Source organism: Salvelinus fontinalis, chromosome 16 (assembly GCF_029448725.1).
Source record: "Salvelinus fontinalis isolate EN_2023a chromosome 16, ASM2944872v1, whole genome shotgun sequence".
Lineage (NCBI taxonomy): Eukaryota > Metazoa > Chordata > Actinopteri > Salmoniformes > Salmonidae > Salvelinus > Salvelinus fontinalis.
In genome coordinates this window covers 39,525,765-39,548,880 of record NC_074680.1, presented here as the reverse complement: position 1 = coordinate 39,548,880, position 23,116 = coordinate 39,525,765, and the positions used below count along the sequence as shown (strand labels likewise).

The following is a 23,116-nucleotide window of genomic DNA, read 5'->3' as shown; positions in this document are numbered from 1 at the left end:
AAACAATGTAGGCTCACACAAGTTATGTTATGTAACAGTTTGTACCATTTATTCTGATGTTTCTGTACATCAAAAGCTAAACATTACTTTAGTCATATACTTTAGTCAAAGTTCAGCGGTGCAATATTTTCCACAAATGCAAATTACTTTTGGTTACAGACCAATTGTGTTTGGTGAAATAATACACTATGAAATTGTTGATAATGCAGACAGGTCAGATATACAGGTTAGGACAAGAGGATTCTAAAATCCCATGAATGTCTCTATAAATGCGAAAGGATTATAAACAATGGGACTAGCAATCTATTCTACCTCATTGCTAGCAATGCGAGTGAAAATTACTGGAAGTGAATGTTAGCAGTACAGAAAGTTTGCCATCAAACTTGGAAAATAACCACAATCGTAGTACATTTCAGCTAACTACTCATCAAACACATAGCATAACTGTTTTACTGTCATTCTATTAATTCAAACGTTTATCAAATTATCTACAGTCACTTTACTACTGATTTCCTGGCCACTGGTCACATTTTTTATGCTAATCCTGTAGGCGCTAGTCCAATGAAATTGTTTATTTTCTAACACTGCTGCATGGAATTATTCCATTGTCCTAACCTGTATATTTTTGACCTAGCAAATAAGCATATATGACATACATTGGAATGTTGGAATGTTCTAGAATCTAGACTCAGGGGCCCCCTGGAATGGAACCTTCCAATGGAGTGTATATGGCTGAGGAGGGTCTCTGGGGGTGAGGAGAGCACTGGGTCTGGGACCCTGATGTTATAGAGCTGGATGATGAAGAGGATGAGACGCATGAAGAGGATGAGCGTGGTGCCTGGTACCTGGGAATAAAGAAGAGGGAATACATGTTACGTATTCGGCTGGCAACTTGAGTGTCTTCTTATATGGGTCCTTTCATATGGATTTTTTTTAGCTGCAATAAAGATTGTCACAAAAATGCTGTCTCAAGATTAGGCCTAACATAGCAAATATAGTTGCACATCTATTCTGTTTTGTTGAAACGTGTCAGAAATCAAATTACGATATGCATGGTTCTAAACGCTGCCAATTAATAGTAAAGTAGGTAGGACAAATCACCTAACAGTTAATCAGCAAATACTGTAGGAACTCTGAGTGTCCTCCTCTACAGTTTTAAATCATCAGGTTACTACAGGTAACTCACCTGGTTATTATAGGTACTGTAACTCACCAGGTTACTACAGGTAATTCATCAGGTTATTACAGCTAACTCACCAGTTTACTACAGGTAACTCACTTGGTTATTATAGGTACTGTAACTCACCAGGTAACTACAGGTAACTCACCAGGTTACTACAGGTAACTCACCAGCTTACTACAGGTTCTGTAACTCACCAGGTTACTACAGGTTCTGTAACTCGCCATGTTACTACAGGTTCTGTAACTCACCAGGTTACTGCAGGTACTGTAACTCACCAGGTTACTACAGGTAACTCACCAGGTTACTACAGGTAACTCACTTGATTATTATAGATACTGTAACTCACCAGGTTACTACAGGTACTGTAACTCACTTGGTTATTATAGGTACTGTAACTCACCAGGTTACTACAGGTAACTCACCAGGTTACTACAGGTAACTCACCAGGTTACTACATGTAACTCACCAGGTTACTACAGGTAACTCACCAGGTTACTACAGGTAACTCACTTGGTTATTATAGGTACTGTAACTCACCAGGTAACTACAGGTAACTCACCAGGTTACTACAGGTAACTCACCAGCTTACTACATGTAACTCACTTGATTATTATAGATACTGTAACTCACCAGGTTACTACAGGTAACTCACCAGGTTACTACATGTAACTCACCAGGTTACTACAGGTAACTCATGTAACTCACCAGCATGTAACTCACCAGGTTACTACAGGTAACTCACCAGGTTACTACAGGTAACTCACCAGGTCATTATAGGTACTATATCTCACCAGGTTACTACAGGTAACTCACCAGGTTACTACAGGTATCTCACCAGGTTACTACAGGTAACTCACCAGGTTATTATAGGTACTAAAACTCACCAGGTTATTACAGGTTCTGTAACTCACCAGGTTACTACAGGTTCTGTAACTCGCCATGTTACTACAGGTTCTGTAACTCACCAGGTTACTGCAGGTACTGTAACTCACCAGGTTACTACAGGTAACTCACCAGGTTACTACATGTAACTCACTTGATTATTATAGATACTGTAACTCACCAGGTTACTACAGGTACTGTAACTCACTTGGTTATTATAGGTACTGTAACTCACCAGGTTACTACAGGTAACTCACCAGGTTACTACAGGTAACTCACCAGGTTACTACATGTAACTCACCAGGTTACTACAGGTAACTCACCAGGTTACTACAGGTAACTCACTTGGTTATTATAGGTACTGTAACTCACCAGGTAACTACAGGTAACTCACCAGGTTACTACAGGTAACTCACCAGCTTACTACATGTAACTCACTTGATTATTATAGATACTGTAACTCACCAGGTTACTACAGGTAACTCACCAGGTTACTACATGTAACTCACCAGGTTACTACAGGTAACTCATGTAACTCACCAGCATGTAACTCACCAGGTTACTACAGGTAACTCACCAGGTTACTACAGGTGACTCACCAGGTCATTATAGGTACTATATCTCACCAGGTTACTACAGGTAACTCACCAGGTTACTACAGGTATCTCACCAGGTTACTACAGGTAACTCACCAGGTTATTATAGGTACTAAAACTCACCAGGTTATTACAGGTTCTGTAACTCACCAGGTTACTACAGGTAACTCACCAGGTTACTACAGGTTCTGTAACTCACCAGGTTACTACAGGTATCTCACCAGGTTACTACAGGTAACTCACCAGGTTATTATAGGTACTAAAACTCACCAGGTTATTACAGGTTCTGTAACTCACCAGGTTACTACAGGTAACTCACCAGGTTACTACAGGTAACTCACAAGGTTACTACAGGTTCTGTAACTCACCAGGTTACTACAGGTACTGTAACTCACCAGGATCGTGACTTCCGGATCCTTCCTGATGAAGTGGTCCTATCCCTGAATGGGACGTTGGCTAGCAGGTCTCTCCTGGGACTACCGTGACCTCCAAAGTTCTGTTCCAGGTGTGCTCCGTTAAGGTTGAGGTTGTACAGGCTGGGTGGGCTCATATCTAGCTCCAGGAGCATCACATTCTCAGCCTACAGAAATAATGAATGAGAGCGAAAGAGAGAGGGAGTTTAATATACTGAACAATGACGATGGAAAGCATCTGCAATTGATGATAAATAAATGTGTGGAAAGTGGTTTCTTAACACTAATCAGTTCAGTATGTCAATGGCCCTCAATTAGTTTGGAATGACACAATTTCATGTGTACCACATCTAAACCTGCATCACTATACTGAGAGCTTTACCGTTTCTAAAAAATACATATTTGGGTGTTTTTGGAGTCTTTGTTCATGTTTTCTAGGGCCCCCATACTACACAACAAAGATGAGGAAGTGATTTGCCGTTTGGGGTAAGATTCTCAAAAACAAGTGAAATCAAAAAAAGGTGTCTGGACCCTTCTATAACATTCCGTTTACATAAGACATTTAGATTTGGTTGTAAAAAAATCAAACTTTTCCTTTATGTTCAATCTCAGATATGAAAAATGTACCATGGATTAAAAAAAACAAGCATCAACCCACCCGGTATCTACATGGAGCTCCTGCTGTGACAGCCATCTGTGCATATTGGCTGATTGGTCTCTTGTATCCCACCACCGACGTGGGCCTTCGCTTCACCTGATGAGCCGATTTACTGCAATAAGATGTGCAAGGGAGGAAAAGCTAGTTTAGGAGTTAGTTAAGGAGTGCAAAGAAAATAATAGACACTATTTTAACGTGACAAAGTAACTTTGATTTCAATAAACATGTGAAACAAGGAAATAATTGACCCTGTACCATTGACTCTGTACCGGTACCCCCTGTATATAGCCTCACTATTGTTATTTTACTGCTGCTGTTTATTATTTGTTACTTACATTTTTAATTGAACACTTTTTTTCTTAACTTCTTAAAGCATTGTTGGTTAAGGGCTTGTAAGTAAGCATTTCACTGTAAGGGTTGTTGTATGCGGTGCATGTGACAAATACAAATTTGATTTGAATCTGACCACCTTTGTGCAGTGGCTGGCCGATTAGCAGGGCTGTGCTTTCAGCACCAGTCAATAATATATTTGCTACCATTGCAATACTTAATACTTAATGAATATTAAGCTCATAATACTAGTATAGAATAGTATAGACTAGCGTAGACTATGTGAACACACTTACCTTTCGGAAGGAACGAAGGGCCTAAACCTCCACTGGTCCTCGTCACTGTCAAAGTGAAGCCGGTTCATAATCTTGTTCTTTTCTTTGGGAGGGATGAAATTCTCAATTAAGAGATACCTGCAGGTAACACATAAAACACTATTATGAAAAGTGAACCAATTGGGGTAGTGTGTTTGTGTGTATGTGCGTGTGTCTGTATGATTATACGTTATTAAAACTCACTTGAACTTGAGTTCTCTGGTGAGTTCATTCTGTGTCTGCTCAAGCTCCTGTCTAGTAACTACATGCTCATCAATGACATCCCCAATCTCTGCCTTCACCAACTGCAGCTTGGCATATAACTGGATCAACAAGTTAGGAAACACAATAGGAGAGCACAACCATGAAATGTTAACATCCTAATCAAAACAACCAGAAATGAGGGAATAGGATTTTGCATCAGAACACTGTCTAAAATCCCTATATATTAAACATAAGGTCATGATAACGATCCCTGATGGGCTTTAGGGACATGGAAGGTTGGGGTCAATTCCATTTCAATTCCAGTCAATTCAGATTTACACTGAAATGTAAATTCTGTTCAATGCTTTTCAATTAGGAAAATTTGGAATTGGAGTTTGGTTTACTTTCTGGATTGACTGTAATTGAAATGGAATTGACCCCAACCCTGCTGGTTAGTAATCCATCTTACCCTCTTCAGCTTCTTGGTCTTGAGATCCACCTCCTGCTGCAGGGAGGAGAAGGTCTCTCTCAGCTCTCCCGTCTCCTCATCCTGAGCCATCACCTGCTGCTGGATCTCTCTCTCCCGTCTTATCTAAATACAAATAAAAATGACTTTTATTTTCCAGTGTGGAAACTTCCTTTGTGTAGTCATGTTTCACAATAAAGTGAGGCCTAGCCTGCATGCAAACAATATAACTTTTTTTTTCTTCATATCATAGCCGCACTCCACGGTGCTGACCAAAATCTAAGATACGTAAACACAGAGACACTAAACAACGAATAAACCTGCATGTACAGTACCAGTCAAAAGTTTGGACACACCTACTCATTCAAGGGTTTTTCTTAATTTTTACTATTTTCTACATTGTAGAATAATTGTGAAGACATCAAAACTATGAAATAACACGTAAAGAATCATGTAGTAAACAAAAAAGTGTTAAACAAATCTAAATATATTTTGTATTCTTCAAAGTAGCCACCCTTTGCCTTGATGACAGCTTTTGATGTCTTTCTACAATGTAGAAAATAGTAAAAAATAAACAAAAACCTGTGAATGAGGTGTGTCCAAACTTTTGACTGGTACTGGACATCGAGAAACATGAAATAATATTGAATTACCACTTTCATCACGGTCATCAGACAGAGCACTATTGTGTTATAGTAGAGGGATAGCCTAGTTGTTTTGTGCCTTCTCCATGACTCCCTCAATCTATCAAATGAACATATCCTATTTGTTTATAGACGATCTCTCACCTGTTCTGCAATCTCTTGCCTCTTCAATTCCAGCATCTTCTGTTGCTCATTAGTGTGGTCAATAATGTTTTTTCCCCCAGCCAATATTTTGCTCTCCATTGCCTGGAGAGAAAGATACATGGCCATATGGATGGCTGATTATTGGAAAGATGGACGCTCTGTATCACCAATAAATAATGTATCATATTAAACATGATATCAAAATGTACATTATTGGCTCATATAGAGAAACAGAGAAAATAATGTATTGTCACCTTATATTTCTCAATAATCTTTTCCATAGCTTCCTGTTCCTTCTGCATGTCGTCCATCATCCTTTCCTTCTCCATCTGTTCTTTTTCACCAAATGGCTTCCATTTCTCTCTGGCCCCTGGGCTGCTATGGCTACTGGTGGGAAAAGCCTTTTTGGGGCTATCCTCCACAGAGCTAAATCTATGTATCGGTATTCTGGAGGTTACAGTTTTTTGGGGACTGGCCTCTACAGAGTTATCCATGGAGTTGAATCTCTCTACCCCTTTTTCATCCTCTTCTATCATCTTGCTTTCTTCTTCTTCCTTTATATAGTATTCCTCATTCCGCTTCCATTCCGCTTCCAGTGCCTTCCACAGTTCTGCATCCCTTTCTCTGTGGGCTACATCCTCAACAATCATACTTTTAGTCAGTCTTCTGCTATTCCTCCTTCTCCTCCTCTCCTTCGCCAGCGTCCCTCGCTCCTCCAGCTGGGCCTTCAGGCGGGCGATCTCCTCCTGGAACTCTCTCAGCAGAGCATCCTTTGGATCCTCATTGATTTTGGGTTTGTTCTTTATATTTTTGGCCCGGTTTGCGTACCGTAGGGTGGTCAGGGATTCTTCATAGTGCTTGGACGCTGGTCCCAGAGTGGCTACCATGACTGTCTTAGCATTGCCACCCAGTGAATCCTGGAGTAGACGGGTCAGTTTAGAGTCCCTGTAAGGGATGTGGGTGCTCTTCCCATCCACCAGAGCTGAGATGACATTACCCAGTGCTGAGAGGGACAGGTTGATTTTAGTGGCCTCTTTCAGGCGCTCCCCTTTAGCACCCGTCTTGCTCTGGCGTTCACTGCCAGCCAGGTCAACCATGTTCAGCTTCCCAACCCGTATGTGGTCCTCTCCATCTGTACCTTTCTCACTGCACTCCACCGTGATCATGAAGATGGCATGGGACCGCGAGCTGCGTTCGTTCATATTGGTGAACCCCACAGACCTGGACTCATCTCCTATGTTCATGACATGTTCGAGCTCCATGACGTTCTTGGTGACAACTGAAGACAGATCTTTGACATAAACCCCTGAATCTGGGTTCTCTTTGAGATCTAGTTTCTTGTTGTCTTTACATAACAGATCCCTGACCTCCTCCCGATAGATCTCTAGATAGGATGCCCTCACTAAATATTGCTGATTCTGAGACCTGGAGATCTGTGTAAAAATGTGGTTAAATGAATTTGGGATGATCCCTCTTTCATTGTCTGTGGGCATACCTAGCATCGTGTATGTTTTACCTGTCCCAGTCTGCCCATAAGCGAATATTGTACCATTGAATCCTTGTAACACAGAATCTACAAGAGGTCTGACGGTATCGTCATAAATATCGCTCTGTTTCGACTCAAAGTCGTAGACCGCATCAAAGGTGAATGATTTCATGACTTCTTCAGGTGACGCCCTCGGGTTCCTCAATGTGATCTGGCCCAGTTTTGAATTCACCTCCAATATGTTATCGTTGTCCATAGTCTCCTCTCTCCTGTTAAATGGGCGGCATCGCACCACCACCTTCACCGCCTCGCACGGTTTCGGTCTCGACATATTTATTCCTTTGATCCTTGACCATAAAAATGTATTTCTCCGCAATACAATTAAAAGCCACTGTATCTGTCGCTAATCGCGCATCAAGATGACTCATGTTGCCCCTCTTTCTCGAAGCATCCTCCGCCAAGCGGTACCCAGGTAAGCCAATTCATAGCTTTCGCTGAGAATGGTAACATTCTGTACTTGGGCACACCTAATCACACGGACATAGCCTATACCACGTAGACTACATGTACTTCCTCCGACTCTGGATGAATATCCTTGATCCTGGCAACGATAACTGTCTCCACCCTTAATCCGCACGCACCGCACCAAGGCTACATGATACAAAGGATGCTGCGCCACCACTGCTAGAAAACACTGCCGTCAGCCAGCCCACATCCCCAGTACACACCCTTCTCTCTGCTGCAGACAATAGGAACAAGGCATGTGACCAACAAAACGAATTAAAGCGAAACCTTGTAAACAGGTGTAGCCTAATGCAATTATTTAATACATGTGACCTAAAAGGCATAACAAATTAACCGATTAGCACAAAATGTTAATTCATTGAAAACAAAGAACATACATAAGCCTAGGCATTTGAATGTACTTCAATATCATTATTTATTCATTTACTGGCTCTAAATATTAAATACATCACTGCCCAAACCATGGCATAAAGACCAAAATCATAAATGTAAAAAAAAAGAAACATTCACCTCAGATGAATAAACATGATTGAACAGCCCAAGACTGGTCACTTATGAAAACTGAAATGGCACCCTATATAGTGATCCTGGTCAAAAGGAGTCCACTATATAGGGAGTCATTTGAGATGAAGACATGAATTTAAATCAAGAAGACTAGGATTGCCAGTTGGGTCTACACCTGCCTCAGATGGATATTACAGCAGAACATTATCAAAAAAGGGAACTGTCAATTTATTTTTTATTAAACACCCCAAAAAAAGAACTGTTAGTTATGAACTTGAAACATTTTGTGATTTGTAAAAACAGGCCCCTCGTGATTTCTCTTCTGCAAACTTCAAAGAAATAAGCACTGAGCTTAAGTTAACAGACAAATACACAGCATAGGCACATTCTAATGGCAGCCTGCTATTAGATGGTAGCAGTAGATGAGGAAAGTCACTTGTGGAATCGCTTGTTGGAGTCCTTGGCGTGATCCAGCAGTAGCTGACAGGGGGTGAAGTGGTTGCCGTAAACCTCCTCATACCTCCTCATCTTCTCTACTAGCTTGTCGGCACCGAAGGTATCCACAAACCGGAAAGGACCTGAACAGAGAAGGTTTCAAGAGAAGGTTAAAATAATGTTTGTAGGATTCACTCTTTCAAAAGGACAAATTATGATAGCACGATAATCTGATAGCCGTCTAAAATACTGAAATTGGATAAATCAAATTTAGTGAAGTCCAGCTCCACAAACTGGAAAGGACTAAACAGGGAAGTTGAAAGAAAAGTCCCAATTGTAGCACAACAAAAAGGCGGTGCCTGCTGTTAAACCTGAAAAGAGTTCAGCAACACATGCAATGTCATTAGAGCTTTTCATGCTCATGTAATCATCCTGTATGTGTGGCTGGCTCAGCTGGTAAAAGGTCATGGGTTCAATTTCCACAGGGATTAGATATATAGCAAAAATGTATGCAGTCACTGCACTGTAAGTGGCATATAGTATAAGACCAGTGGAGGCTGCTGAAGGGAGGACGGCTCATAATAAATGGCCAGAATGGAGTAAATGGAATCAAACATGGTTTTCATGTTAGATGCCATTCCAACCATTATTATGAGCCGTCTAGAGAAGGAACATTTAAGCTCCACTGCTGATTTTCATTCTTGTCCTTTAGTCAGGGACCAACTTAGCCCTGGAACACTGGTTGGTGCAATTCATTATCAGAATTAATTATAGAACAGAAACCCAGCAGTACTCCGTCCGGACCTCCAGACTAATTTGAATACCCTTGCTATAGAGTAAATCCCTACCTCCAAGGCAGGGGGGGAATCCCAGTCCGAACACAGCTCCTATATCTCCCTCTACGGGGCCGTTCAGGATCCCCTCCTGCAGACACATCACTGCCTCGTTCACGAACCGCGAGACCAGACGGTACTGGACATCAGAGTCTGAAGACCTGGAGTAAAAAGACCCAGACAGTTAAGTGGTGGTGTGGAGAGTAGATGATCCTGTGTGGCTCAGGTGGTAAGAGGGTTGAGCTAGCAAATGCCATTCCCACTGGGATCACATACAAAACATGTATGCATTCACTGTACTGTAAGTCACTTAGAGGGGACATCTCCGCAGTGGTTGCGACTTACACTGAAGGGTTTGGTGTCAACTTGAATTTCTCCAGGAGGTCGTCAATATCGGGGTTGACATCTTTGCTTTTGAGTCCTGGCGTATACACGTAGCAGCCCTTTCCTGATTTGCGGCCTGTTGATGGAAAATATATCTAATTGGGTATCAGATAAAACCAATGAGGATCATGCGTTTCCCATTACATAATTTATCCCCAAATTTCCTTGATTCTTCACATACTCTCCTTCTCAAACCTCATTGGTGGAGAAGTTCCAAAGTTCCTCCCCTCTTACCTTCTCCTCCAATGTATTAAGAAGGCAAGATGAAGGGATGCAAGAAATCAAGGGAAGTTCAAAACATTTTGAAAGAGCCTTTGTCTCAAAGTCATACAAACAATAATTTACCCTTAAATCCTCTCTCCACCATGGTCTTCAGCACATCAACGTTTCCACCTCCGAACCTGGATCCGAATGCTTTGCCGAGGTCCTCAGCCACATGGGCAGCCACGTCAATGCCCACCTCATCAGCCAGTGTAGCTGCACCCACTGGGAACCCAAAACCTGTGGTCAGGGCATCCAGCTTCTTGGGGTTAACGCCTTCCTGAGAACACACATAATAAAATAATAAAAATTTGATTTGAATACAGAAACACAGGTACATTATTTGAATTTTTGGAGACAATACCCACGCCATTCCAACATTGTAGATGAAGAGACATTGTGTGTGACAACACTAACCTGTAGTACTCGCACTGCCTCAGCTAACATAGGAGCCAGACACCTGGTGGTGTAGAACCCGGGTCCATCCTGCAAACAAGCACACTAGTTATTATAGGCACCATGAAAAGCACTACAGTATCAACTATATCAAATTCATATATTAGTGTCGTGATGTTTATCAACAAGCTAAGGGAGAACATGGGAAGTGGGCACTGTGCAGAAGCGCACTCACTCCGACAACGATGATGACTTTCCCCTGCTTCAGGCCTACAGCAACAGCAGAGGCAGTGGTGTCTTTAGAGGTCTTATCTGTCGTGATGATCTCCAACAGCTGCATCTTGTCCACTGGAGAAAAGTAGTGCATACCAATAACCTACAGGAATAGAAAATACAACTCTATTTATTGCAATGGCTCCAGTTATACAGGCAAAACTACTCAGTGACCTTGTGGTTAGTGTCCGCTCAGAGATTGGGGGTTCAATCCCTGATCAAGTCATATCAAAGACTCTGAAAATGGGACCTGCCTTCTCTCTGCTTGGCACTCAGTATTAAAGGGATTTTGGCAATGAGGCACTTCATCTACTTCCACAGAGTCAGATTAACTAGTGGATAAATGTTTGTCTCGGTGTCCAGTATGAAGGAAGTTAGAGAAAGTTTCGCAAGCCAATGCTAACTAGCATTAGCACAATGGCGAAGTCTACAGATATCTGCTAGCAGATACCATAGACTTCCAGTCATTATGCTAACCCTAGTTAGCAATTGCGCTAGCTAGCAACTTTCTTTAAACCGCCCGCATAGACATAAAAATGGTATCCACAAGTTCATCCAACTATGGGGAAATAGACAACATCCCAAAGTATCCCTTTAAGGAGATGATTGGAGGTAAGGCCCTGAAACAGACTAGCATCCTGTCCAGGAGGTGTACTTGTACATCAAGCTGCCTCACGTGACAGAAACAGGAGATTGGCTCCTGCCTCTATGGGAAGTTCTAGCTTGGACAGGGCTTACTTATACAGAGACAATAACCAGCCCAAAGCACACAAAACATGTAGCCTGAGAGGTTATTGTGGACAAAGGGATACTAGTGAGTTGTTTGAATCTGGCTTGAAGGAGCAATAAGGCCTTTTTTTAACAAGAATGTTAATCTCATTGAACTCTTACCTTTTCTGGCCTCATGCTAGCAGCAGCAATATCTTTGATGGGGAGAGCAGACGTGTTGGTGGCAAATATACAGTGAGGTGGAATCAACTGTAATCAGAAAAAAGTTAATTTAGAACAGTGTTGTCCAATAAGAAGCGCTTATTTTAGTTTTGATATATAAAAAGCTATCTGTTGGGCCCCAATTTAAAAATTCTGCACTACTTACAGCTTCCACCTCCTTGATGACTCTGTGTTTGATGTTGATGTCCTCAAACACAGCTTCGATGACCATGTCAGCCTTCTCAAAACCACTGTAGTCCAACTGGCCAGTTAAGCTGGACAGTGTGGAGTCCCTCTCAAATGACGTGATGGCCTTCCTTTTGATTTTGTCATTGAGGCTGGTGATGAAAGTGAGGGCAGGTTTAATCTCTGTACTAGCTACCCAATCAACATTTATGTTAAGTCTGTCGAGAGAGAGAGATTAGGGCAGGTTCAACAATATTTAGTTTCTTCTTTATCAACAACTCCAGCTATGCTTTAAGGGTCAGATCCCCAGACACAGATTAAGCCTAGTCCTGGACTAAAATGCAATTTCTTAATCTGTAGGAAACCGTTCCTAGGAGTTTAACCCCCAATATGCCAGACAGCCAGGAGATTGTGTAGCTGAAATAGTCAATAGCTAATTAGTGGTGCGCTATTCGTCTTTTTCTGTATAGACCGACAGCAACTTCTGGTGCTTATATATACACTGCTCAAAAAATTGAAGGGAACACTAAAATAACACATCCTAGATCTGAATGAATGAAATATTCTTATTAAACACTTTTTTCTTTACAGTTGAATGTGCTGACAACAAAAATCACACAAAAATGATCAATGGAAATCAAATTTATCACCCCATGGAGGTCTGGATTTGGAGTCACACTCAAAATTAAAGTGGAAAACCACACTACAGGCTGATCCAACTTTGATGTAATGTCCTTAAAACAAGTCAAAATGAGGCTCAGTAGTGTGTGTGGCCTCCACGTGCCTGTATGACCTCCCTACAACGCCTGGGCATGCTCCTGATGAGGTGGCGGATGGTCTCCTGAGGGATCTCCTCCCAGACCTGGACTAAAGCATCCGCCAACCCCTGGACAGTCTGTGGTGCAACGTGGCGTTGGAGCGAGACATGATGTCCCAGATGTGCTCAATTGGATTCAGGTCTGGGGAACGGGCGGGCCAGTCCATAGCATCAATGCCTTCCTCTTGCAGGAACTGCTGACACACTCCAGCCACATTAGGGCTAGCATTGTCTTGCATTAGGAGGAACCCAGGGCCAACCGCACCAGCATATGGTCTCACAAGGGGTCTGAGGATCTCATCTCGGTACCTAATGGCAGTCAGGCTACCTCTGGCGAGCACATGGAGGGCTGTGCGGCCCCCAAAGAAATGCCACCCCACACCATGACTGACCCACCGCCAAATCGGTCATGCTGGAGGATGTTGCAGGCAGCAGAACGTTCTCCACGGCATCCCCAGACTCTGTCACATGTGCTCAGTGTGAACCTGCTTTTATCTGCGAAGAGCACAGGGCGCCAGTGGCGAATTTGCTAATCTTGGTGTTCTCTGGCAAATGCCAAACATCCTGCACGGTATTGGGCTGTAAGCACAACCCCCACCTGTGGACGTCGGGCCCTCATGGAGTCTGTTTCTGACCGTTTGAGCAGACACATGCACATTTGTGGCCTGCTGGAGGTCATTTTGCAGGGCTCTGGCAGTGCTCCACCTGCTCCTCCTTGCACAAAGGCGGAGGTAGCGGTCCTGCTGCTGGGTTGTTGCCCTCCTACGGCCTCCTCCACGTCTCCTGATGTACTGGCCTGTCTCCTGGTAGCGCCTCCATGCTCTGGACACTACGCTGACAGGCACAGCAAACCTTTTTGCCACAGCTCGCATTGATGTGCCATCCTGGATAAGCTGCACTACCTGAGCCACTTGTGTGGGTTGTAGACTCCGTCTCATGCTACCACTAGAGTGAAAACACCGCCAGCATTCAAAAGTGACCAAAACATCAGCCAGGAAGCATAGGAACTGAGAAGTGGTCTGTGGTCACCACCTGCAGAACCACTCCTTTATTGGGGTGTCTTGCTAATTGCCTATATTTTCCACCTTTTGTCTATTCCATTTGCACAACAGTATGTGAAATTTATTGTCAATCAGTGTTGCTTCCTAAGTGGACAGTTTGATCTCTCTCTCATACATACATACTCATATACATATATACTCATACATACATATATACTCATACATACTCATATACACACACACACACACATACATATATACATATATATACACACATATACACACATATACACATATATACACATACACACATATATACACATATACACATATACATACATATACACACATATACATATATACACACATATACATATATACACACATATACATATATACACACATACACATACATACATACACATACATACACATACATATACATATACACATATACATATACATATACATATACATATACATATACATATACACATATACATATATACATATATATGATTGACTGGCATGTTCTTGTTTCAGGAAACTAAATAACATATCAGATATATCTGGCCATTAGAACAAATCAAAGACTTCTGACCAAATGCATAGTTACTGCACCTTGCCTTTGTAGTGCAGTATTGCGCTCTTGTAAACCCACCCTTTGTAGACCTGCTGCTGACCCCTGCTCAACCCTTCCACGGTCGTGTCCTTCAGGACAGTGTGGATGCCCTTGTCCACAGTCACCTGGGCAATGCCTGCACCCATCAGACCTGCTCCCAAGATAGCCAGGTTCCTGGTGGATGCAGAATGAAGAAACAGGCTGTTACAATAGAATGGAATTATTGTCCACCAAGGATTCCCACCCCCCAAATCATTTTGTTTGTACCATATCTCCAGTTACAAGGTTAATGTCATGACCTCTCAAATAATGAAATCAGCATAAGTGGTTTGATCTCCAAGAAACTCTGAATCATCTGACCAGTATTACAATATTTGTAATAAGGTTAGCATTTTTCACTGATTGAAACATGAAAATAGCTATTTTACTGGTTTTGGGTCAAAGGTAATCACTTACTTGACCGGTCTCTCAGGGACTCCAAAGCGGTTCTTCTTGCATGCCACTTGGCCATGGTAAAGTCCAATCAGGGCATTTGATTCAGAAGTCATTGCCAATTTGCCAAAGTTCTGTAAAGAATGAATAAGAATGATAAAACAGTGACTGAAAGAAACCATGTTCCATACAAAACCATTACATTTACTGATAAGCATATGATTCAGAAATCTATTTAACTCCATGTATATTCTCTGACCTGTGCTTCTGCCAAATAGCCAGAATCTGGGCCCTGTTCCAAGCCAGCCTTCACACTCTGAGGGGGAGAGAGGAACGAATAGAAGTTAAGTCTTTTTCAATAGAACCATGAGAGAAAAGTTTAATCTGGAGCTCTGTGTCCACTTTAAAAATTGCTGCCAATTCATATACTTCACTCACTAAAACCCTCATCATTAAATGGAGAAGTAGATATACCAAAGTCCTACCTCAATGATTTTCAAAGGTGCAGGATACAGTCCCTTGCTCATCTTCATGACTTTGCCAGTAACAGTTTTGTAGATCTGTTGCCGCACAAACTCAATGCCCATTACGTAGTCTTGGACTTCTGCAGAGGAAGGAGAGAAAAACTAAATGTTAAAAGCATCCCAAAAAAGTATTGGCCTCTAATACGCAAATACTTACTCTGCATCATGCCTTTCTTCTTGGTGAGCAAGATCTTCTTGTGGACAATTCCCCTGGCACACTGTATGGCAACCTCCTCCAGGTACTCAATGGTCCTCTCCTCTGGACTCTTCAATCCAGGTCCTGGAATATCAAAAAGGGGGATCAATAAGCAGCAGTTAAGACACCTTCCCTGACAGTATCTAACCTGTAAACAATTTCCAGCTATTGTAAATCTCAGAACATTCTATGAATACTGGTATGCTCTTATCAGTAACTTTTATTGATTATAATTGCATTAGTGCAGTGATTACTACACCTAGCGGGTCCACTAGCTGATGGACCAGACCCATCTTCTTGGCTTTGTCTGCCTTGATGTTTCTTCCAGTCAGCATCATGTCAAAGGCACCAGGAATACCAACCTGAAGACAACAGATTTTACACTATGACAGCATTCCATTTATTTAATTTTTAACTGCTGACACCAAATCAAGAAAATTAAACACTACTACAACAGGCAAAGAGTGCTGCAAATCAGATCAATGTATTAAAGAATACTGTAGCATTATGCAGTACAGTCAGTGTGCGTAGTGACTGAGTTTCACTCTACCAATATCACTGAAATACAACACTGACCAAAAATAAACCCAACAAGAAGTGTTGGTCCCGTGTTTCATGAGCCAAAAGAAAACATCCCAGAAATGTCACAAATTTTGTGCATCTCCGTTAGTGAGCATTTCTCCTTTACCAAGATAATCCAACCACCTGACAGGTGTGGCATATCAAGAAGCTGATTAAACAGTATGATTATACTGTACAGGTGCACCTTGTGCTGGTGACAATAAAAGACAACTAGTATGTGCAGTTTCATACAATACAATGTCACAAGTTGAGGGAGCGTGCAATTGGCCTGCTGACTGCAAGAATGTCCACCAGAGCTGTTGAATTGAATATTAATTTCTCTACCACAAACTGCCTCCAACATCATTTTAGATCATTTGGCAGTACGTCCAACCGGCCTCACAACCTCAGACCACGTGTAATCAGGCAGCCCAAGACCTCCACAGCAGTCTTCTTCACCTGCAGGATTGTCTGAGACCAGCCAGCCGGACAACTGATGAAACTGTGGGTTTGCACAACCAAAGAATTTCTGTACAACCTATCAGAAACCATCTCAGAGAAGCTCATCTGCGTGCTCGTCATCCTCACCGGGGTCTTGACCTGAATGCAGTTCGGCGTCGTAACAGACTTCAGTAGGCAAATGCTCACCTTCAATGGTACACTGGAGAAATGTGCTCTTCACGGGTGAATCCCGGTTTCAAATAGAGGTCGACCGATTAATCGGAATGGCCGATGCAGTCGTGTGGGCGAGTAGTTTGATGACGTCAACGTTGTGAACAGAGTGCCCAATGGTGGTGTTGGGGTTATGGTATGGGCAGGCATAAGCTACAGACAACGAACACAATTGCATCATAACGATGGCAATTTGAATGTACAGAGATACTGTGACGAGATCCTGAGGCCCCATTGTCGTGCCATTCATATGCCAACATCACCTCATGTTTCAGCATGATAATGCACAGCCCCATGCCGCAAAGATCTGTTTTACTGTGCTTTTCAGGGAGGGTTTCTGAACGTATAAAGTATTTTCCCAGATACTGACCATCTTAGGGAGTCTCTGTGTTCCTCCAGCTCCAGGTAGAAGACCAAGCATCACCTCAGGGGTTCCCAGCACTGTCTTCTTACTCTTAGTAGCAACTCTGTACTGGCAGGCGATGGCAAACTAAAGACACAACACATTGAAACATTACGTTTAGAAAATCATTAACTTTGGAAGAAAGGAAGTCAAATTTGTCTTGTTGTCCGAGATTATTTTGTAATTTGTTACGATACTGAGTAATACTAGACAAAGTGAAATTGTGGGACTTGCTTTAGCTCTTTAAAAGTATTTTTTTGTGGTAGTGGAAGAAGTGTTCCGATTATAGATTTGAAAAGCAGACTAAGATGCCATACATTGTAGGGAAAGTGGTCAACATTTTAACAAAAAATGTGAAGGGATACTTTGGGATTTTGGCAATGAAGCCCTTTATCCACAAGTTAGATGAACTCGTGAATACCATGTGTGTGCAGTTTGAAGGAAGTTGCTTGCTAGATGTTACCATAGACATCCGGTCATTGTGCTAATGCTAGTTAGCATTGGTTCATGAAACTACCTCCAACTTCCTTCATACAGGAGGCAGAGACATAACAATGGTATCCACAAGTTGATCTGACTCCGGGAAAGTAAAGGGCTTCATTGCCTAATTCCTGATGTATGGCTTTAAAAAAGGTTAGATTAAATGTAGTTGATGCGGTTACTAAAACAGCTGTATCTTTTGATCGGTAGAATATATTTCTGTTCCGATTTAAGATTTGAATAGCAGAGAAGTAGACCAAGATGTCATGCCGTCTAAGTATTTGTCTACGTTGTTGGGAAAGTGGTCAGAAGCCGATGTGTCAAGTCACAATAGGCCTTTTCACACTGCGCTGTCCTCAGCCCCAGGCTGTCCTCAGCAATTTGCTCAGGCAATATTACAGCAACATTTTTTAATTACGTTTCTAGCCTAAACGGTGTAAGTGGATTAGCATGCTAAATAATAATAAAAAGTCTATAGTATGACAAAGATTTAAAGTGGGACGTTTGCTGTCGCAAGTCGCTTAGAATAGTATTTTTTTCAATAATGATGATGATTTTATGTATTAGTGTAAAGGAAGTAATTTTGTTCACCTCTAAGCCGCCTCCTAAGCAGGAGCCGTTGATGGCCGCAACAATGGGCTTGGGCGATTTCTCAATCCTCTCAAACATCTTCTGTCCCTCCTGAGATAGCTTTGTGACCTCCTCGGAGGTGTTACAGGCCTGGATCATGCTGCAAAAAAGAGGAGACAGTAGTGGGGGGAACACAGAAATTAGCAACCTAGCACACCCAAACCTTGCATAGTGGTGAAATGCATTACGCTAGACTGATATGCAACATTGAGAAACAAGCCTGAATTAGACTACTTTCTAATCTGAGTACAGCATTTTAATTACAGAGCATGTAAGCCAAGGTGGCACCAAATATTAACATTTATATCATATAATGTGAAAGGTGTGACTGACTTGATGTCAGCTCCTGCAATGAAGCAGCCAGGCTTGGAGGAGATGAGGACAGCACTCTGGACTGCATCGTTGGCCAAGACCTCATTAAATACTTCTATCATCTCATTTTGCATCTGGACCGACAGAGTGTTGACCTGCAAAAACATGGATAGACATACAATACTGGTGCCTCCTGAGTGGTGCAGCAGTCTAAGGCACTGCATTGCAGTGCTTGAGGGGTCACTACAGACCCGGGTTCAATCTCATAGGGCAGTTTAAATTTGATTGGTACTGTACATGAAAAATGTATTTTTAAATACATTACCTTAGAATTTGGGTCATTCATCCGAATGACCGCAACATCCTCTTTCACTTCATAGTTGACATGGGTTCGGGCTGAGAAGAAAGAGAGATCAAATTAACGTCATAAATTTATAATCAAGTTATTATCACAAGTAGTCTTTCAACTTACCTGGCATGGCAAGGCCAACTGAAAAGGTACGGCATGAGATACCTAAAAATACAAAATAAGAAGAGGGTTAACTAAATTCAATACATTAGTTACTGATAAGGAAGTTAGCTAGCTAACAAAAACTAGCTAAGGTTGAGGGGGTGTGTCTGTAGGGAGTGAAATATTTAGGCAACGCTTTATTTATTCTAGGCCTGGGGCTGCAACAGATAACTCATGACAAGTGTTGATGACGAGACGTATGGGGGGGGGGGGTGTCTGACCTCAAACAGACACTGAACTTTCACCTAGATTCCTTGTCTACACAGAAAATTAGACAATGACAAATGGAAGCATCTAATGTAAAGTGTAGATTTATCAAGAAAACAATTCAATTGCATAGAAAGTTTGAATGTGGCGATGAGTGGGTGTTCATATCTAGCCAGCTAGACTAACGTTAACTTAATTCATGTGACGTAGCTAGTTTGCTCACTCGGTGAAAGTTCACTCGCATCAGTTAACTGCTAACTATCTAGCTATTTTAATCTTAGTTAATGAATTACAAATAGGGAGCGAAAGCCAGATGTGTGCACCAGTAAAGTTGCGTTGCTAAATTAGTTAGTAAACTGTGTCAGCTAGCTACCGGTAGACTTCTGACAGCTAAATTAACGTTTGCTAGCCAAGTTAGCTGCACCATTAGCACTAGCTAGCATCTCAGACAGAAGAGAGGCGCCGGTTTACAAAATGTGGCTAAACAATCGAACAACATTTGACTTTGGCATCAATTGCACACATTTCAACACAATTTTACCTGAGAGGACGTATCTCCTTGCTGTAATTCTGGACAGCGCACCCAGGGCTCGAACACCAGCCATTTTAGGAGGTCAAGAACACCGAAACAACCTGACTGCTGACAACCAATGACTTATAGATACACTAGATGACTAATAAGGGGGCGCAGTGTTAAAGCCACCGTGCCTCCATCTTGGCACTCCCCCACGTTGTAATTTTTTTTTTGGAAGCTATAGAAATGCATTTCTTAATTTCTACATTCGTTTTTGCCACAATTCTTTTTTACAGACACATTCACCCATACTTTTAAATTATATTATGTGAGCTGAACATAAATATATCTATATAAGCATTTTCCTTTAAGTATATATATTTTTAGAAATTACTAATGTTACTGTCCCCACTACAACAACAAAATAGCTAAATACATTTAATTTTTGTCCTTGAAACATTTAATTAAAATACTGTAGAATTCCATTCGTTCCTGTGAGGACTGCTTCTACTGGGGAGTGACAATATGGCCGACCAGTGGTCCCATTCCAGGGTTTATATACATCATTGCCGACAACCGAAAGACATGCGGGAGCACATGACAGAAGTGGGGCGAGAAATACATATTTATAGCGTGTTTTTATACGCAGTAACACATTTTATGGGGAAAATGTATGGCGTTTTTTTTTAGATGGTCTTTATCAGCTAACATCACTTTTTGTGAATTTTGAAGAATTTATGTGATGAGTAAAAACACATGAAGCACATAAATGCTTCATAATTAAAAGGTCAGGCTTCTATTATCTCATAGAACGAAACGTATAAAAATCTCCTAAACCTGTGTTAACCTCAGACCTTATTTTCGGCGTTTATTCCAACACCCTATTCATTCACCATATATTTTTTTAAATAGGGACGGATGAACGAACCGGAGCTAATTTATTTCAGGGTTTTTGAACTACAAACTGTCGAGCTCTATGATCTGTATTTAATCGAATGATTTATAAATACAGTAGATGACCAATAGGGGGCACTGTGTTGAAGCCACCGCGCCTTTGTCTTGGCACTCCCTCACCAATGTAAAACATATTTTGGAATCTATAGAAATACATTTATTAATGTCTACATTCATTTTTTTCAACGATTATTCTATTAAAGACACCTTCATGCATACTTTTAAATGATATTATGTGAGATAAACATACAAATAAAACATGAAAAAATATACAAAAACATTTGCCTTGTTCACATTGGTAGTTTGAAGTGACTCATATCCAATTTTTTGGCATATTCGATTTGTATCTGTTATTTTTCTGGAAGTCTGAACAGCATAAAGCCACAATGAATCGGATATCTCAAGCCATATTTCAAACCACCTTCGTAGGTTAGAAGTCAGATACAAATCTTATCCCTGGCCATGCGACTTGTGTCTGAACGGACAAATCTGCCCTCAAGTGTTTTTTGGACTGTTATTTGGCATATCTTGTTGCTTGCTAGCTACTCTGTTGCCAGTTTGACAAGAACATGAAGTGGTAGCTAAGTAGCTTGTTAATTGTTTACAAACAAATTACTAAATGTGCTAGAAAGCTAAATAGCTACCTACTGTAGATAGTTGAATGCTGTGGCTAGCCTAAAATGACTCGTTTTGAAAGTTGGATCATCTTATCCTTTGAGGCTTTAAATGTGTTCTTACACTATGATTTTGAACATTCACAGCAACTGGGAAATGACCATGGTAGGCATTGTTGTCATATAGCTGCTACATAACTCCTTAGTGATGGAAAGCACAACCACCAATCAGCCTACACCACTGCGCACACAACTGTTGTTACTATGACAACTAGCGTAGCCATTTCAGCAAATGACTGCTGTCTGAACACATGCAAATCTGATTTGGTCACTTTTAACTTGCTGTTTGGACAGTCAGTATTTCCCCCCCAAAAATGTAAAACAAAACTGATTTGAGCCTTACATAGCAATACATAGTATCAGCAATCCAGGGTTTATATATACATCATTGGACAAAACTAAAGTCTGCTGAGGCCCTAGCAGACAGGCGAGACGTAAAATAATTTATATTGTCAGAAAAATGTGTATCATTTTGACACTTGTAGTTGATATGTGCAACAAATCATGAACGGTTATGAAAAATGTAAAAATGTAAAAATTCATAATTTCACACAATTTCAATAATTTTGGTGAGAATGATAAGAGGGTGTCCTTACTAGTGTCAAAGTGTGTCAAAGTGATAACAGTGTCAAAGTGATAACAGTTTAAGAAAATAAGGAGGTATTTAGTCCTTGCCTCTTGGGTTATGCGTGTGTGTGTGAGTATGTGTGTGCATGTGCGTTCATGCGTGTGTGTGTGTGTGTGTGTCAGACCCTGAGAACAGTGTAGTAGTATCTGAATCCTTACAGCTGAGACTGGTCTCTGTTTGTGTGTATTGTTGTGAATACAGTGACCTAATTGTTGGCACAATTCTAAGAGTTGCATACTCAGTTGCCTGCAAAGCCTACAGACACAACGGTGACTTACTATTCAATGACAAAATCAGCTAAAGAGCTCATGAAGCCATTGCAGATGTCATAACTCTCCTGTGACGATCTGAATAATCCTTCAAAGTTGAACCCACCAGAGGGGGACTGTCATAACTCTCCTGTGACGATCTGAAGGATCAGGTTACAGTGGGTCCTCTCTACAGCGTGTTCTCTCTCTCGTAGAGGGGGAGAGCGGGAAGTCGGCTGTTTTATGGTGGTCATAAAATACGCTGCCCCTATGCTCTGTAGTGTTTGAAATTGGAATGTAAACTGTGGAACACAGAGAGACCCTTGGACATCAAAAGTTTGAATAATTAAACAATATTTCTATTGTTAAGAATGTGTGAGTGGTCCGTGGACACTTAAAGGGACAGTCACGAAGAGAGTTTCATTTGGTGATCTCATGAAGGACAGGAAACACACATAACTGTATCTCTTAAAGTGTACATTTCCCAGCAGTCCGGTACATTTCCCGGTGAATATCAAAATATTGTGAAACGTATGTGATTAAACATGAAACTATTTGTGAAAAGATGTAATGTGATGTTAACCTTCTAAATGAGAGTATGGATTGTCATATAAAGTTTGACAAGTCAGTGGCCACACAGCCGTGAGCCCAGACATCACATTAGGCATCATAGAACTGCCCCT

General features: G+C 41.4%; 2 protein-coding genes across 2 annotated transcripts; both read right to left on the bottom strand.

Moving 5' to 3' along the window:
- Positions 1-22: 22 nt before the first annotated feature.
- Positions 23-8,062, bottom strand: LOC129813138 (kinesin-like protein KIF3B). Its single transcript, XM_055865345.1, has 8 exons — positions 6,089-8,062; positions 5,835-5,936; positions 5,050-5,172; positions 4,581-4,699; positions 4,359-4,475; positions 3,733-3,844; positions 3,057-3,241; positions 23-845 (listed from the first exon to the last, which is right to left on the bottom strand). The coding sequence occupies exons 1-8, from the start codon at positions 7,649-7,651 to the stop codon at positions 689-691; spliced, it is 2,478 nt and encodes an 825-aa protein (XP_055721320.1). The 5' UTR covers positions 7,652-8,062; the 3' UTR covers positions 23-688.
- A 179-nt stretch (positions 8,063-8,241) lies between these two features.
- LOC129813139 (trifunctional enzyme subunit alpha, mitochondrial-like) lies at positions 8,242-20,074 on the bottom strand. The gene is made up of 20 exons (XM_055865346.1): positions 19,957-20,074; positions 19,170-19,211; positions 19,023-19,093; positions 18,719-18,852; positions 18,347-18,485; positions 17,243-17,362; positions 15,899-16,001; positions 15,601-15,723; positions 15,405-15,523; positions 15,179-15,235; positions 14,944-15,053; positions 14,527-14,661; positions 12,028-12,199; positions 11,823-11,909; positions 10,894-11,034; positions 10,680-10,748; positions 10,347-10,542; positions 9,963-10,077; positions 9,633-9,778; positions 8,242-8,927 (listed from the first exon to the last, which is right to left on the bottom strand). Exons 1-20 carry the CDS (start codon positions 20,018-20,020, stop codon positions 8,782-8,784), a joined length of 2,289 nt encoding a protein of 762 aa, XP_055721321.1. The 5' UTR covers positions 20,021-20,074; the 3' UTR covers positions 8,242-8,781.
- Between the last annotated feature and the right edge of the window lie 3,042 nt (positions 20,075-23,116).